The sequence below is a fragment of the Lontra canadensis genome, unplaced genomic scaffold (genome assembly GCF_010015895.1).
Source record: "Lontra canadensis isolate GAN:19392208 unplaced genomic scaffold, GSC_riverotter_1.0 scaffold153, whole genome shotgun sequence".
NCBI classification, from domain to species: Eukaryota; Metazoa; Chordata; class Mammalia; order Carnivora; family Mustelidae; genus Lontra; species Lontra canadensis.
The window spans coordinates 2862510-2879164 of record NW_022631147.1 but is presented as its reverse complement, the minus strand read 5'-3'; the positions used below and the strand labels follow the sequence as shown (position 1 = coordinate 2879164).

At 37.4% G+C, this 16655-nt stretch overlaps 1 protein-coding gene across 1 annotated transcript in view; it reads right to left on the bottom strand.

Moving 5' to 3' along the window:
• The window catches only part of USP18 (ubiquitin specific peptidase 18), a 51699-nt gene extending 40524 nt beyond the window's left edge, over positions 1–11175 (bottom strand). The window contains 1 exon segment of the mRNA XM_032844399.1: positions 10986–11175. Coding sequence (XP_032700290.1) covers positions 10986–11125 — 140 coding nt within the window. The 5' untranslated portion in view covers positions 11126–11175.
• Positions 11176–16655: the final 5480 nt, after the last annotated feature.

Below are 16655 nucleotides of genomic sequence, written 5' to 3'. Positions count from 1 at the left end.
AACACGAATGACAAATCTGAATTGATGACAAGTCACTTTGTCTATTTTCCCCAACAACACTCAGTTTTAACTAACTATGATGAGGAGTCCTTAAAGAGAGATGCACTGGGGTCCCTTGGTGGCTCAGTTGGTTAAATGTCTGCCTTCAGCTCAGGTTATGATACCAGGGTCCTGGGATCGAGTCCCATATTGGGCTCCTTGCTCAGCGAGAAGCCTGCTTCTCCTTCTGCCCATTCTGCCTGCCACTCTGCCTACTTGTGCTCTGTCAAATAAATAAAATCTTTTTAAAAAATGATTTAAGGAGGGCACATAATGGATGGAGCACTGGGGGTGGTGCATAAACAATGAATCTTGGAACACTGAAAAAAAGAAGATAAAATTTAAAAAATGATTTGTGAGAATTTGAAAATAAATAAATAAATTCTTAAAGATTATTTTCTTCAGTATTATGAATGCAGGTATACCAATTTTATAAAGCATAGAAGTGATACATTCTTAACTTTATTAGTTGAAATTACTTTTTAATTTAATAAATAGCTGTAAGGGACGCTTGGGTGGCTCAGTTGGTTGGGCGGCTGCCTTCAGCTCAGGTCATGATCCCAGCGTCCTGGGATCGAGTCCCACATCGAGCTCCTTGCTCGGCAGGGAGCCTGCTTCTCTCTCTGTCTCTGCCTGCCACTCTGCCTGTGTTCGCTCGCGCTCTCGCTCTCTCTCTCTGACAAATAAATAAAATCTTTAAAATTAAAAAATAATAATAACAATAATAATAATAAATAGCCGTAAACCCCCAAAAGATAACTCATACACTGGGCGCCTGGGTGGCTCAGTGGGTTAAAGCCTCTGCCTTCAGCCCAGGTCATGATCCCAGCATCCTGGGATGGAGTCCCGCATCGGGCTCTCTGCTCAGCAGGGAGCCTGCTTCCTCCTCTCTCTGCCTGCCTCTCTGCCTACTTTTAATCTCTATCAAATAAATTAAATAAATAAAAAATTTTAAAAATTTTTTAAAAAGATACCTCATACACTATTTAGCAAATTTATTCTCTTTATGTATTAATTTTCAATTTATTTTTTTAAGATTTTAAAATAATAGTTTTATACATAAAAGCATGGCCCAAACTATCCATTATTGCAACATTTAACTTATGCACTAAAAATTATGCTCTTATATTTCAACATAAAAGTATATGAGATTTTCCACCTTCAATCATGGGTGTAGTATTTGCCACTACATGTACTCAGATATTAACAGCTAATCCATGTGACCTCCCTTTTGTCACACTGATTACACATCGTTGTAACCAATGAGATCACTTGATCATGCACAAGTCCAAGGACACCAAAAATGCTACTTAAGTGGTGTTTTGTTAATTGGACTTTCAAACACTGGGGCCAGAATTGAAGCCAAGGACAAGATGTTGGCTGTATAATGACACTGAAGCCACACTTTCAGGCTTTTCTACTTCATCTGAAAAATGTAAGTCTTCATATAATGGTTAGAATTCCTCTGGATACAGTGCCACTTTCATTGAATGTCCTGGCCATAGGTGCGAGTGACTGATATTTCCATGTTTTAGGTTTTTCATATTATGTCTTTTATTTTATGTTGTTTAATATGTGTTCATTTTTATTTACTTGGTACACTGCTTGGTAGTCTTTTTTCAGCTCATTTTTACCTGGATATTCTTTGCATATTCCACAGGGGGGACAGTGCCTACATACCCAAACTTGGTCTGGCTTTTTAATTTTTTCCATTAGAAGACACTACAATAAGAGATTTGTGAGAGCACATCTCCACGTATATACATATATTTAATTGATTGATTTGACAGAGGGGGAGGGAGAGAGCATGCATGCACAAGCAGGCAGAGCTGTAGGAAGAGGGAGAGGGAGAAGCAGGCTCCAAGCTGAGCAGAGAGACTGACGTGGGACTCGATCCCAGGGCCCTGGGATCATGACCTGAGCCAAAGGCAGATGCTTAACTGACTAAGCCACCCAGGCACCCCCATTTTTTTATTTTTGATACACCTTTACATTTCATATCAGAATCAGCTACATCTTTCCAATGGTACTGTTGCACTTTAATACTTATTATTAAGAACTGTATTTAAATTTTAATAATTTATTCCCAATGCCACGGTCTTTCAAGAAAAAGATCCTATCTATAAATTCTTCACATCTTGTGAAGATGAATTAAAAGCAGAATGTCAACTTTACAACCTAAAATTATCATGAGGTGAAAAATCCCAAATACATATACTAAAAAGTCAATAATAAATCATCCCTCAATCCAAGTATGATAAAGAATATTTTAAAATCTGAAAAAAAAAGAAAAGTTTAAAGACCAATGGGATAACCATAACAGAGTTTGTTCTCACTAGTCATACTTCAAAAATCATATACTACACAAACTGAATCAAGCACACAGCGTTTTTAGTGTTTAGTCTACTTATGAAAGCTAAAAACTGTTATCCAAATGATTGCTTTAGATTGTCACTCAATTTGATAGTTGGAAATGAAACTTTTAAGAATTGTCCAAACTTTGAATCTTAGGGACAACATTGTTCTGGAAAATATTCTGCTAAAAATAATTTTCCTGAATTATGTTCTGTTGGCCACACACAAAAAAAATTGATATTTTAAATGTACCATTTCTATATCATGTACATCAGTATCTATTTGAACAGGTAGAAACAACCAGAGTCTTTAAAATTTAAGAGCATGGTGGATATTGAATTTAGCCAGGATTCTCTCCTTGCAAATCTGATTGAAGAAATATTTATGGACTGAAAAACCAGTTTTTAAAATGTCAATACCATCAACAGTGGAACAAACAAGGTGGAAGCTATGAGTTGTTTAGGAATCATGAACATATATAGTCATGGCCCGCTTCATGAGTGTACAAACTGTGTAGTTCCAGAGACCTATGCTCGGGAGATCCCAGGCTTGGTTTAATGCTTGCCTTGTTATAGACTTGAAATTCTTAATAATTTTTAACAAGGAGCTCCACATTTTTACTTTACCATAGGACTGGCAAGTTATGTAGCCTGTCCTGCATATAGTGATTTGTTCAGATTGTTCAGTATATATTCATAAAGTAATTATAGCACAGAAAGATGTAACAGAAATTCTGGCCAAAGGAGAAAGACAGCAGTTCTTCATCAGTCAAACACACACTATTTGATACGAAAGAGATTTTGGAATTGTCCTGTTGTGTACTCACATGAGATGTTCAAGCACTATGGAATGATAGACATTATGGGCTTAGAAGGCTACTCTAACCACACCAAAAAAACCTAATGTTATAGTTTACAGAACTTAATGCCTTCAGATTTGTTCACTGAAACCTACTGGAATAACCAAACTAAAAGTCCTCTTGAGAATCCAAATATTTCTCATTGATACCTGCTGCAAGATATTCCCATCCTTCTATTCCAATGAAGATACTGAAATTGGTGTGCATTTAAGTAAAGATGGGGGTCAAATGGCAGAACTGTAACCAAATAAAACTCAGCCTTTTAGTGTTCTGTCAAAATGTGCCAAAATGTAGGCAGATGCCGTCATGACTATAAAAACAGTCTCATGTAAAAGTTTTTCTGAATGTATAGTAATTTTCAATATGTTTTCTCAATTAGTGGATACTAAAATAACAATTATTATTTTGAGTGTGGTAGGTCCTGATTTTTTGTTTTGTTAAAATATTGGGAACACCTGGTCTTTTATCTTGCTACTTGAAAAGCAGGTCTCTACAGGAGTCTATTAAAAACCTAGAGGAGAACACAGGCAGCAACCTCTTTGACCTCGTCCACAGCAAATTCTTAATAGACACATCTCCAAAAGCAAGGGAAACAAAGGCAAAAATGAACTCTTGGGACTTCATCAAGATAAAAAGCTTTTACACAGTGAAGGAAACAACAAAACTAAAAGGCAACCTACAGAATGGGAGAAGATATTTGCAAATGGCAAATTGGATAAACGGTTAGTATCCAAAATCTATAAAGAACTTACTGAACTCAACACCCAAAAAACAAATAATTCAGTCAAGTAATGTCCAGAAGACATGAACAGTCATTTCTCCAAAGAAGACATACAAATGGCATACATGAAACAATGCTCCACATCACTCAGCATCAGGGAAATACAAATCAAAACCTCAATAAGATACTACCTCACATTTGTCAGAATGGCTAAAATGAACAAGTCAGGAAATGACAGATATTGGTGAGGATGCAGAGAAAGAGGAACCTCCTCACACTTTGGTGGGAATGCAAGCTGGTATAGTCACTCCAGAAAATAATGTGGAGGTTCCCTAAAAAGTTAAAAATAGAGCTACCCTCGCTATGACCCAGCAATTACACTGCTAGGTATTTATACAAAGGATACAAACATAGTGATTCAAAAGGGCACATACACCCTAATATTTATAGCAGCAATGTCCACAATAGCCAAACAATGGAAAGAGCCCAGATGTCCAACAACAGCTGAATGGATAAAAAAGTGGTGTAAATATACAATGGAATACTACTCACCCATCAAAAAATGAATACTTACACTTACATCGACATGGATGGAATTAGAGGGTATTACACCAAGCAAAATAAATCAGAGAAAAAGAAACACCATATGATTTCCTGAATATGTGGAATTTAAGAAACAGAACAGATGAACACAGGGGAAGGGAAGGAAAAATAAAATAAGATAAAAACAGAGAGGAAGGCAAACCATAAGAGACTGTTAACTCCAGGACACAAACTGAGAGTTGCTGGAGAGGGGGGAAGATGAGGTGATTGGGTGATAAGCATTAAGGAGGGCACTTGATGTAATGAGCACCAGGTATTATATGCAACTGATGAATCACTATATCCTACCCCAAAACTAATAATATATTATATGTTAACTAAATGGAATTTGAATTAAAAATAAAAAAAAGAAAAGCTGGTCTCTGGACCAGCAGCATCAGCATCACCTGGAAGTCTATTTAAAAAACAGAATATTAGGCTGCACAGCAGACCTACCAAATTGAATCTGCCTGTTGACAAGATTCCTGGCTCTCTATATATACAATAAAGTTTGAGAAGATGTTTTAGACAACAGGTACTAAAGAAGCTTAGGATGTCAAGGGTCGACCAGTGACATGCAGGTTTCTTTTCTTTTTTTTTTTTAAGTTATATTAGTCACCATACAGTACACCATTAGTTTTTTTCCTTATTATTATTTTTTATTATGTTATGTTAGTTACCATATAGTACGTGGTTAGTTTTCGATGTAGTGTTCCATGATTCATTGTTTACATGTAACACCCAGAACTCCATGTGATACATGTCCTCCTTAATACCCATCACTGGACCAAGGCAAGAAACAACAAATGTTAGAGGCGATGTGGTGGGAATGTAAGTTGGTGCAGATACTTTGGAAAACAGGGCGGAGGTTCCTCAAAAAGTTAAAAATAGACATCATTAATTTTTGATGTAGAACTCCATGATTCATTGTTTGCATATAATACCCAGTGCTACATGAAACATACCGATTTCAACACAAGACAAAAATCTTTAATTAGTTTCATGAAGAATCTTCTGTATTAGTTTCCTTAAAAGTGCATGATTTCCAGGTTGTTTCATTTGCATTTAAGGAAGTCATTAATGAAAACCTCATGTTGCTTATTTATGGAGATATGGAAGACAGAACACTCTTGGTCCAGGTCTAGCAGCCCTAAACAGCTTTCCTAACTTACCCACTGCACAAGCATTCCACACTTTGCCACTGGGAGTACAAGATGCTAAAGCCAGGGGCGCCTGGGTGGCTCAGTGGGTTAAAGCCTCTGCCTTCGGCTCAGGTCATGATCCCAGGGTTCTGGGATCGAGCCCCACATCGGGCTCTCTGCTCTGCAGGGAGCCTGCTTCCTCCTCTCTCTCTCTCTGCCTGCCTCTCTGCCTACTTATGATCTCTATCTGTCAAATAAATAAGTAAAATCTTTAAAAAAAAAAAAAAAAAAAAAAAAAAAAGATGCTAAAGCCAGCCTTGACACAAATTTGGCAACATTTATCACAACCTCAACAATGACCATAGTGAACATCGTCATTTCTGCCAGGCCACTGCCCCTTCTTTTGGTGGCAGAATCACCTCTTCCTTTTAAAAACTAATGAATTGTTGGACACTACATCAAAAACCAATGATGTACTCTATGTTGGCTAATTGAACATAACTTTAAAAAAAAAACCTGTTTCCATTCTCATACTCTGATACTATTCCAGGATCCTGACCATGACCTGAGCTGAAGGCAGATGCTTAACTAGCAGAACCACCCAGGTGCCCCTCCTCTGCTGTTTTTTTTCTTCAAGATTTTATTTATTTATTTGAAAGACAGATCACAAGTAGGCAGAGAGGCAGGCAGAGAGAGAGGAGGAAGCAGGCTCCCCGCTGAGCAGAGAGCCCGATGCGGGGCTTGATCCCAGGACCCTGGGATCATGACCTGAGCCGAAGGCAGAGGCTTAACCCAATGAGCCACCCAGGCACTCCTCCTCTGCTGTTTTTAAAATTAGTTTGAAAAGGCTTTCTGTCCTTGTAGCTGAAAGAGTACTAATTAATACTGATTAAGAAAATAATCTATGGGTGAAATAAGTGATGGGGATTTAAGGAGTGCACTTGTCACAATGAGCACTGGATGATGTATGGAATTGTTGAATCACTATATCGTACAACTGAAATTAATACTGGACTTAAAATAAAAACTTAATAAATAAAAATAATCAAAGATACATATAAAGATCTATGTAAGAGATTCATTTTTATGGCCTATTTTCCTTATGTGTTTTACAAATAAAATGAAATACTGATGAGAAAAAGTGAAGCATTTAGGAAAATGGGGTGCAATAATTCCATTAATATTTTGTCTATCCTTTTAAATATCTTTTTTGTTCCTCATTAATTAACACTAGATGATTTTTCAAAGGGAGATTTTTGTTGTTGTTGTCAACTGCCAAAAAGTAAAAGGACGATTTCAAATTCAAGAGCTGAAGCATTATTTACAATGGCCAAAAAAGAAAAAAAATAGAAAATGCAACAATAAAAGTTAAGTAAATTACAACACTCTCACAAAATGAAATACTATGGTGACATTACAATCATTTTAGACTAAGAAAGATAAGGAAGTGACTATAACACTTCATTGAATAAAAAAAGAAATTATTTAAAAATCATATGGTATGAACCTAATTTTTTTTTAAGATTTTATTTATTTATTTGACAGAGAGAGACAGCAAGAGAGGGAACACAAGCAGGGGGAAGAGATAGAGAAGCATACTCCCCGTTGAGCAGGGAGTCCCATGTGGGACTTGATCCCAGGACCCTAAGATCATGACCTGAGCCAAAGGCAGACACTTAACGACTGAGCCATCCAGGCCCCCCAAACCCAATTTTTTAAAACATAAATCTAACTACAGAGAGAGAGAGGAAAGACTGGGATGAAATATACCAAAAATGTCATTAAATAGAGATTTCATTGGTGGGATTACAAATCAATTTTTTCATTTTTTTATTATTTCTCTTAACTTTCAAATTTCTTGTAATTAATTAATATGCATTTTAAAATAAGCAATAATTCATTTAGGAGATAGATTTACCATTTCTCAAGGGAATCTTTGTTGGCAATACTGTTCCTATTTCAAGATCCAAAAAATTAACAAATTAGGGATGAGAAGAACTGTTAGAATTTCTTTTTCTAATTCTTTTACAAAATGTGAAGCAAAGGTGAAAATCAGAAGTTGGGAAAAACCTAAATATAAAGGTAGCATATATTAATAAATCATGTTAAATGACTCATAATAATCTCTTTTACTTAGTATTTATTCTCAGTAGTCATAACCAGTCTTAATAAATAGTCTCGTAATAAATAAATAAATAAATAAAAACAATCTCATAATCTTAGGAGCCTCAGCCTGAAGGGTTAAAACTAAGAGAGAAATGATGGGAGTTAGCAATTCCATGAGCAAGAAATAGGATTCTAAGACCACCCTGAGAGAAATCTGATGAAACAGAATAGAAAAGGACCAGCCTGTGTTTTCCAGAGACATTGTTCTGTACTTTGTCAAGATCTCAAAACTGGGATGTTTGGGTGGCACAGTCCATTGAGCATCTGCCTTCAGCTCTGGTCATGATTTCAGGGTCCTGGTATTGAGTCCCACATGGGGCTCCTCCTCAGTGGGGGCCAGCTCCTCCCTCTGCCTGCAGCTCCCCCTTCTTGTACTCTTATGCTCTCTCACTCTCTCTGTCTGGCAAATAAATAAATAAGTCTTTAAAAAAAAAAAAAAACTCAAAACTCTATATGTCAGCCAAATGTAGCAGTAAACCTCAGTGGAGAGTATCATTTGGGCAGGCTGACATGCCAGATTCCAAGAGGAAAATCTTCAGAGCTGATCAGAGGGGAAATAAGTAGGTGTGGCTACAAAAGGAAGGAAAATGAAACCTAGAGATCTAAGAAGGATGAAGAAAGGCGGAGCTGGCAAAGAATACGCTGTTGAGCTAAGTTGGTGGTGATTAGCACATACCAGAGAAAAAAGGATGGTTTTATTCCAATGAAGCTGAATTTTCAAACTCAAGCCCTGACTCAAAAAATTGACTCCAACAGAGAATTTTTAGGGCAGTGAAATTATTCCCTATGATACTATAATGGTGGATACACGTCATTATACATTTCTTAAAACTCATACAATGCACAACACCAAGAGTGAACCCTATTGTAAAGCATGAACTTTTGATTATAATCATGTGTCACTGTTGGCTCATCAGTTGCAGCAAATGTACCACTTTGGTGTCAGATGATGATAATGGTTAAGATGAGGGTCAGGAGAGGGATAAGATATATGGGAACTCTGTACATCCCACCCAAATTTGCTGTGGACCTAAAACTACTCTGGAAAATAGTCTATTATTTATTAAATGCTTATTGGTTCCAAAGAACTAAACTAATCTGGCTCCCAACCTTCCCCAAATCTTTACTCTTAAAATAAGTAGAAGACGTGAATGATAGAAGCAGGTCTAAGTCCACCATCATTGTAGCCACAGAATCAATCAGGGACTTTCAAGAAACAGCAAAAAATGCGATGCAGGAAACCTGGCTGTTCTGTGTCTTTAACTGGGCTCTTCACCCACAACTAGACTCTCTCTCCATAAGGAAAACTGACTGTCTTGAAATGCCCTAAGAGAAACAAAATTAACATGCCTAGAACATGATACAAACCACCTCATAGTCTCCCAAATCCAACCCATCATGGCAATAACATCCTTAATCATTTGTTGTATGTTTCTTAAGTAATGGTAATATGCTGTGTCCATGAATTAGAACCATACCAGATGAAACCCCAGATAAGAGGGAATGAATCTTGGGACTACTCTCTCTAAAAGAATCAGCCCACGTGGAAGGCATTAGGACTTACCTTCTTTGAGGCTGTGTACATGTTAAGTGTTTCCCCTTTGCAAGCCCATCTTTGTGTAAAAGTGCCAAAAGCACATGTTGTGATGAGCACTGGGTGTCATACGCAATGGAAGAATCCTTGAACACTACATCAAAAGCTAATGATGTACTATATGTTGGCTAATCAAACATAATAATAAAAAATTTAAAAGTTTAAAAGTTTAAAAAATAAAAGTGCCAAAAGCACAACACATTTTTAATAGTGAAAAAGGAAAAACAAAACAAAAAGTGTTGGGGTTTTTTTTGGTTCTTGATAGTGCTCCATAAATCAAGATAGCACTATATATGTACATTACTCTCCTACTCATTTTGTTCCTATAAACTAGGATATCTAGATAGCCTAGATATCTAGATTTAAACACCCTCCTCTGACCTCCCTCTGCCACTACATAATACTATAAGAGAAAGTTTCCAAATGTTTTAAAGCATTTGCTTTGTTTAAAGGGCGCCTGGGTGACTCAGTTGTTTAAGTGTTTGACTCTTGATTTTGGCTCAGGCTGTGACTTCAGGGTCCTGAGACTGAGCCCAGGATGGGACTCTGTGCTGAGCATGGAGCCTACTTAAGATTTTCTCTCTCTTTTTCTCTTCCGGTGCCCCTCTCCCTCCTCAAAAAATAAAAATAATAAAATAAAATATAAACAATTTGCCTGTTTTCTGGAACAATTTCAAAGAATAACTACCTCAAAGCTATAAATAATGCAACTAAAGCCACTGTTTTCATTTTCAAACACTTTGAACCCAGATTTTCAAAAGTCATAGAATGAAGTTTTATGTTTAAACATCTAAGTTCAGCTTTCTTCCAGGAAAAAAAGGCGAGGAGGTTGGAGGGGGATTAAGACTAAAATACTCCTTATTTGCACAATTTGACAAAATCTTCCAATTTCTCAGTATAGATGCCCACTGACCCAGCAATTCCACTTCTAGGAATTTTTCACAAATATATTTGTATATTCACATGAATGTGTACATAAATGTGTACTGCTGCATTATCTATACCAGTAAAAACTGGAAACAGCATAAATGCCTATTAATTGTTTAAATAAAAGATGCACGCACCATATTATGCACCAATTTTTTTAAATGAGGTTGACCTAGCTATACATCTTGCCGTGAAAAGAGATCCATCTGTGGGAAAAGGCAAATTACAAAACAATATTAATAACTTGTATGGATGAAAATTTCTGGTAAAGTATACAGAAAAATGATACAGAGTTGTGGAGTAAGAGAAATTTCTGTTTCTACTTTACTCACCTGTCTGCATTTTTTCCAATTTTTTTACAAGGTTACACCACTTTTGGAATTTCTTTTTAAATTGAACACAAAACGCAAGAAGTCCAAATAAATATATCAGCTTGTAAAAAAATTCATTGGCCCAATATATGCATGTAATAAATATAGACCATTATTATAATTTGCAAAAATCCAAATAAATCCCTTGATTGCCCTGGTGGCATCTGAGTAAAGCCCCGTTGGATGTCGTCCCTGGAAAGAAAGCTTTGAAAATGAACACCAAACTTGCCTGGACTTCCAGGGAAGCGTCAAACCTCCACCGCGAAGATGGATGCTCGGGAAACAGAAAAAGCTTCTGTAGCCTTGCTGGCAGCCGGGTTGGCAGAGAAAGCACATGCACAGCAGAGCTGGGCGGGCTTGTCCAGTCATCTAGCCTAGAGTTTAGATCGCGGGACGCCCCTCCAAGGTTCGCCCAGGCCCCGCCCACCAGCGGCCGCCCAGCTTTCGTTTCCCACTGAATGGAAAGTGAAACTCAGCGGGAGTCGGCTGTGCCCAGCGCCTCCGCAGGGGGAGCAAGAGCGATGCACTGCCCACACCCGGCGGCTGGGAGACCCAGCAGTCTCTGGGGTTTCGCTTTTCAACAAGTATGCTGTGCTTCCGGGGCTTGCCCTATGCCTGCTAGGCCAAGCATACATGGGCCTTTTTATCCGGCATTTTATGGTCATTGAGAGGGCACTTAATGTGAGGAGCACTGGGTATTACAGAAACTGATCAATTATTCAACACGACCTATGAAACTAATGATCTATTTGTTGTACAAATAGCTTTTCTCTGAAAGTTAGCTGGCTTATTGAAAAAATTAGCCAACTAACTAAGAATTAGTTGGCTAATTGAATTTAAGTTTTTAAAAAAGGATGTGTCTTACAGTCGTTCGGTGTTTCACAGTATACATTACATTTTGCCTTTCGTAATATAATTTCTGAAATTGTGTATCTTAAAATCGATGGCTTGTCGATTCAGTGAAATGTGGCACATGGGTATAATGTCCTTATTCCTTGATTCTGCTGCTGTTCCGCGGAGCCAGCAGAGGACAGCCGTGGTGAATGGTGAAGCACAGAGGAGAGAGGAAGTAAACTGTTTATTCCTCAGAACTTACAATGAGAAGATCTAACAAGAGGGTGTTCTTTGAAAGCATTGGCTGACATTTCTCAAAACCAGGCAAGAAAGAGTTTAAATTGAAACTGGCTGATAGTTGCCTCAAAAGAAAGTTGGGGTGGGGGGGGGCGCCTGGGTGGCTCAGTCCCTAAAGCGTCTGCCTTTGGCTGGAGTCCTGATCCTGGGGTTCTGGGATCAAGCCCTGTTCAGCGAGGACCCTGCTTCTCCCTCTCACTCTGCACCTTCCCCGCTTGTGCTCTTGCTCACTCTTTCTCAAATAAATGAAATATTTAAAAAGGAGAAGAAGAAAGGAAGGAAGAAAAAGAAGGAAGAGAAGAAAGAGAAGGAGAGAAGGAAGGAAAGAGAGAGAGAAAGAAAGAAAAGAAAGAGAGAAGGAGGGAAAGAGAGAGAGAAAGAAAGTTTGTGCCCTAAGAAGCATTTTCTATAACTTCCACGGTTTCACTGAAAATCGCAGGCGGATTTCCTTCTCTTTTTCCTTTTTGATTCCAAGTGCAAGACAAGAAGCCACACCTAACTACCTCACTTGAAAACTGCCTAAATTTGGTCACAGAGAAAAACCCTTGGCTGACTTTATGCAATTATCAAATTCTCCTTCGCTGTGGAAAGCTACTTTTAGAGAAAAGCTATTTGTATAAGATGAGGAAAAATTTATAGAACCTGATGCTAATTTTCATTCTAGGAAAAGGACAGGCTAAGGGAAGTGGTGTTTTAAGAAAAAGAAAAAAAAATCAATGACTAATAGAAGTACATATTAGTACTTCTTTACATAGTTCATTTCTCCACAAACACTTCTGGTTTCATGTGACTTGTTTGCTCATTCTCCTCCACAACTCTTTCCCTTGTCTGTTTTCTTCTGCATTTTATCAAGACATGCTTTTTGTATTTTAAACCTTATTTTATTTTGCATGGTTCCAAAAATAAATTATAAGTTTGATTTTCAGGCGTGTAGATTGAATCTCTGTCATAGAACTCCTTTGGGTAAACACAATCTGTTAAGGAGTGAGTGGAGATAAACTGAAGCAGTCAAACAGAACTCTTAAGTTTTAATTTCCTGGCATGAATTTCAGGGTAGAACTAAAACAGATTATGATTTGGCATCTATTACCTTTCCTAAATTATTCTCTATTCTCTGGCAATTTATTGCCATTTTTTAATTAAATATTTTATTTTTTGGAAAGTAATTTTAAACATACAGAGAAGTTACAAAAGTATAACAATGAACCCATATACTCTTTACTTATAATTAACATTGTGGCACAGTTGCTTTATTACTTTTTTCTCTTGTGTACACACAGGCACACACACACACCTTATATGTATATATTTTAAATCACTGTTCTTTTGTTTGCTGAACTATTTGAAAGGAAATTGCCTATCAAGACTCACCACCCATAATAATCCAATGTATCTCCTAAGACCAAAGAAATTTTCTTACATTAAGTGAGAGCAATTGTCAAAATCAGAAAATTTAATATTGATAAAATACAATTTTCCAACACATACACTAAATATTTAAATGTTGCCAATTATCCCAATTTGCCCTTTATATTAACTCTTTTTTTACCAACACAAAATCCAAGCTATAATATTATTCATTTGGGGTTTTTTTTTAAGATTTTATTTATTTATTTGACAGAGAGAGATCGCAAGTAGGCAGAGAAGCAGGCCGAGAAAGAGGAGGAAGCAGACTCTCCACTGAACAGGGAGCCCAGTGTGGGGCTCGATCCCAGGACCCTGAGACCATGACCTGAGCTGAAGACAGAGGCTTTAACCCACTGAGCCACCCAGGCACCCCTCATTTGGGTTTTTATTATTAAATGTTTTATTTTGAGAAAATTGTGGAGTCACATGCGGTTATAACAAATACAACAGAGAAATTCCAGTTTCTACAACCTTTAAAACGATAGCACACATCACAACCAAGATATTGATACCAATGCAGTCATTGTCAATACAGAACATTTCCATCACCACAAGAATCCCTCATGTTGCACTATTATACCCACACCTACTTCCTTCCAGCACTGCCCCCTCCTCATCTGACATTACTCATCTGTTCTCCTTTTCAATAATTTGTCATTTCAAAAATTTTATGTATTTGGAATCAAACAACATGTAAACCTTTGGAAAAGAGGGTTTTTTCCCACACAATATAATTCTCTTGAGATATATCCAGATTATTGAGTATATCATTAGTTTGCTCCTTTTTATTACTCAGTAGGATTACATGACACCACAGTTTAACAATTCATATATTGAAGAATATCTGGATAATTTCCAGTTTTCTTTTTTATAGAATTCAGAGGTAGAATTCAGTGATTCATCAGTTGTATACAACACCCAGTACTCATTACTTCAAGTGTGCTCCTTAATGTCCATCACCGAGTTATCCCATCCCCCTATGCACCTTCCCTCCAACAACTCTCAGTTTGTTCCCTAGAGTTAAGAATCTTGTTCATGTGAATATCATTCTCAATGGGAAAAAACTGAGAGCCATCCCAGTGAGATCAGAAACACGATAAGGATGCCCACTTTCACCATGCTGTGCAACATAGTACTAGAATTTCTAGCAACAGCAATCAGACAACAAAAAGAAATAAAAGGTATTCAAAGTGGCAATGAAGAAGTCAAACTCTCTCTCTTCACAGATGACATGATACTTTATAAGTAAAACCCAAAATACTCCACTTCCAAACTACTAGAACTCATATAAAAATTCAGTAATGTGGCAGAATACAAAATCAAAACACAGAAATCAGTTGCTTTCTTATACATGAACAATAAAAAAATTGAAAGGGAAATTAGAGAATCCATTCCATTTACTATAACACCAAGAGCCATAAGATAGCTTGGAATAAGTCTATGAACACTCACGAAAGAAGTTGAAGAAGACACAAGAAGATGGAAAAGCATTCCATGCTCATGGATCAGAAGAATAAACATTGTTAAAACATCCATACTGCCCAGAGCAATCTAAACTTTCAATGCCATTTCAATCAAAATTCCACCGGCATTTTTCAAAGTACTGGAACAAACAATCCTAAAATTTGAATGAAACCAGAAAAGACCCCAGATCACTAAGGAAATGTTGAAAAAGAAAAACAAAGCTGGGGGCATCACGTTGCCTGACTTCAAGCTTTATTACAAAGCTATGATCACCAAGACAGCATGATACTGACACAAAAAACAGATACATAGACCAGTGGAACAGAGTAGAGAGTCCAGATATGGACCCGCAAGTCTATGGTCAAATAATCTTCGACAAATCAGGAAAAAATATCCTGTGGAAAAAAAGTCCCTTCAATAAATGGTGGGGGGAAAATTGGACAGCTACGTATAGACGAATGAAACTTGACCATTCTCTTACACTATACACAAAGATAAACTCAAAATGGATGAAAGACCTCAACATGAGGCAGGAATCTATCAAATTCTTAGAGGAGAACATAGGCAGTAACCTCTTCAACATCAGTCACAGCTTCTTTCAAGAACTTCTTTCAAGTCATGTCTTTAAAGGCAAGGGAAATAAAAGTAAAAATGAACTTCTGGAACTTCATCAAGATAAAAAGCTTCTGCACAGCAAAGGGAACAATCAGCAAAACAAAGAGGCAACCCACGGAATGGGAGAAGATATTCACAAATTACGCTACAGACAAAGGGCTGATATCCAAGATCTATAAAGAAATTCTCAAACTCAACACCCAAAAAACAGATAATAATGTCAAAAAATGGGCAGAAGACATTAACAGACACTTCTCCGAAAGAAGACATGCAAATGGCTAACAGACACATGAAAAAATGTTCATCATTAGCCATCAGGGAAACTCAAATCAAAACCATATTGAGATACCACCTTACACCAGTTAGAATGGCCAAAATTAACAAAACAAGAAAAAACAAGTGTTGGAGAGGATATAGAGGAAGAGGAACTCTCTTACAGTATTGGTGGGAATGCAGGTTGGTGCAGCCACTTTGGAAACCAGTGTGGAGATTCCTCAAAAAATTAAAAATAGAGCTACCCTATGACCCTGCAATTGCACTACTGGGTATTTACCCCAAGATACAGATGGAGTGAAAAGAAGGGCCACATATACCCCAATGTTCATAGCAGCAATGGCCACAATTGCCAAACCATAGAAAGAGCTAAGATGGCCTTCAGCAGACGAATGAATAAAGAAGATATGGTCCATGTGTACAATGAAATATGCCTCCATCAGAAAGGAGGAATACCTAATTTTTGTAACATGGATGGGACTGGAAGAGATTATGCTGAGTGAAAAAAGTCAGACAGAGAAATCCATTTATCATATGGTTTCACTTACTTGTGGAACATAAGGAATAACACAGAGGACACTGGGAGAAGGAAAGGAAAAGTGAATTGTTGGAAGTCCGAGGGAGAGATGAAGGATGAGAGACTATGGATTCTGAGAAACAAACTGAGGGGTTTAGAGGGGAGGGGAGTGGGGGGATAGGTGAGCCTGGTAGTGGGTATTAAGGAGGGCACATATTGCATGGAGCACTGGGTGTGGTGTATAAACGATGAATCTTGGGACACTGAAAAAAATTAAATTAAGATGTTAAAAAAAAAAAAAAAGAGTCCTGTTCATGACCTTAGGGAAAAGGCTCTCGGTTTTTCCCCATTGAGACTGATATTCACTGTGGATTTTTCTTATATCACCTTTATGGTATTGTGGTATGTTCCCTCTATCCCTGCACTACAGAGAGTTTTTAATCAAGAACAGATGCTGTACTCTGTCAAGTCTTTTTCTGCAACTATTTGAGA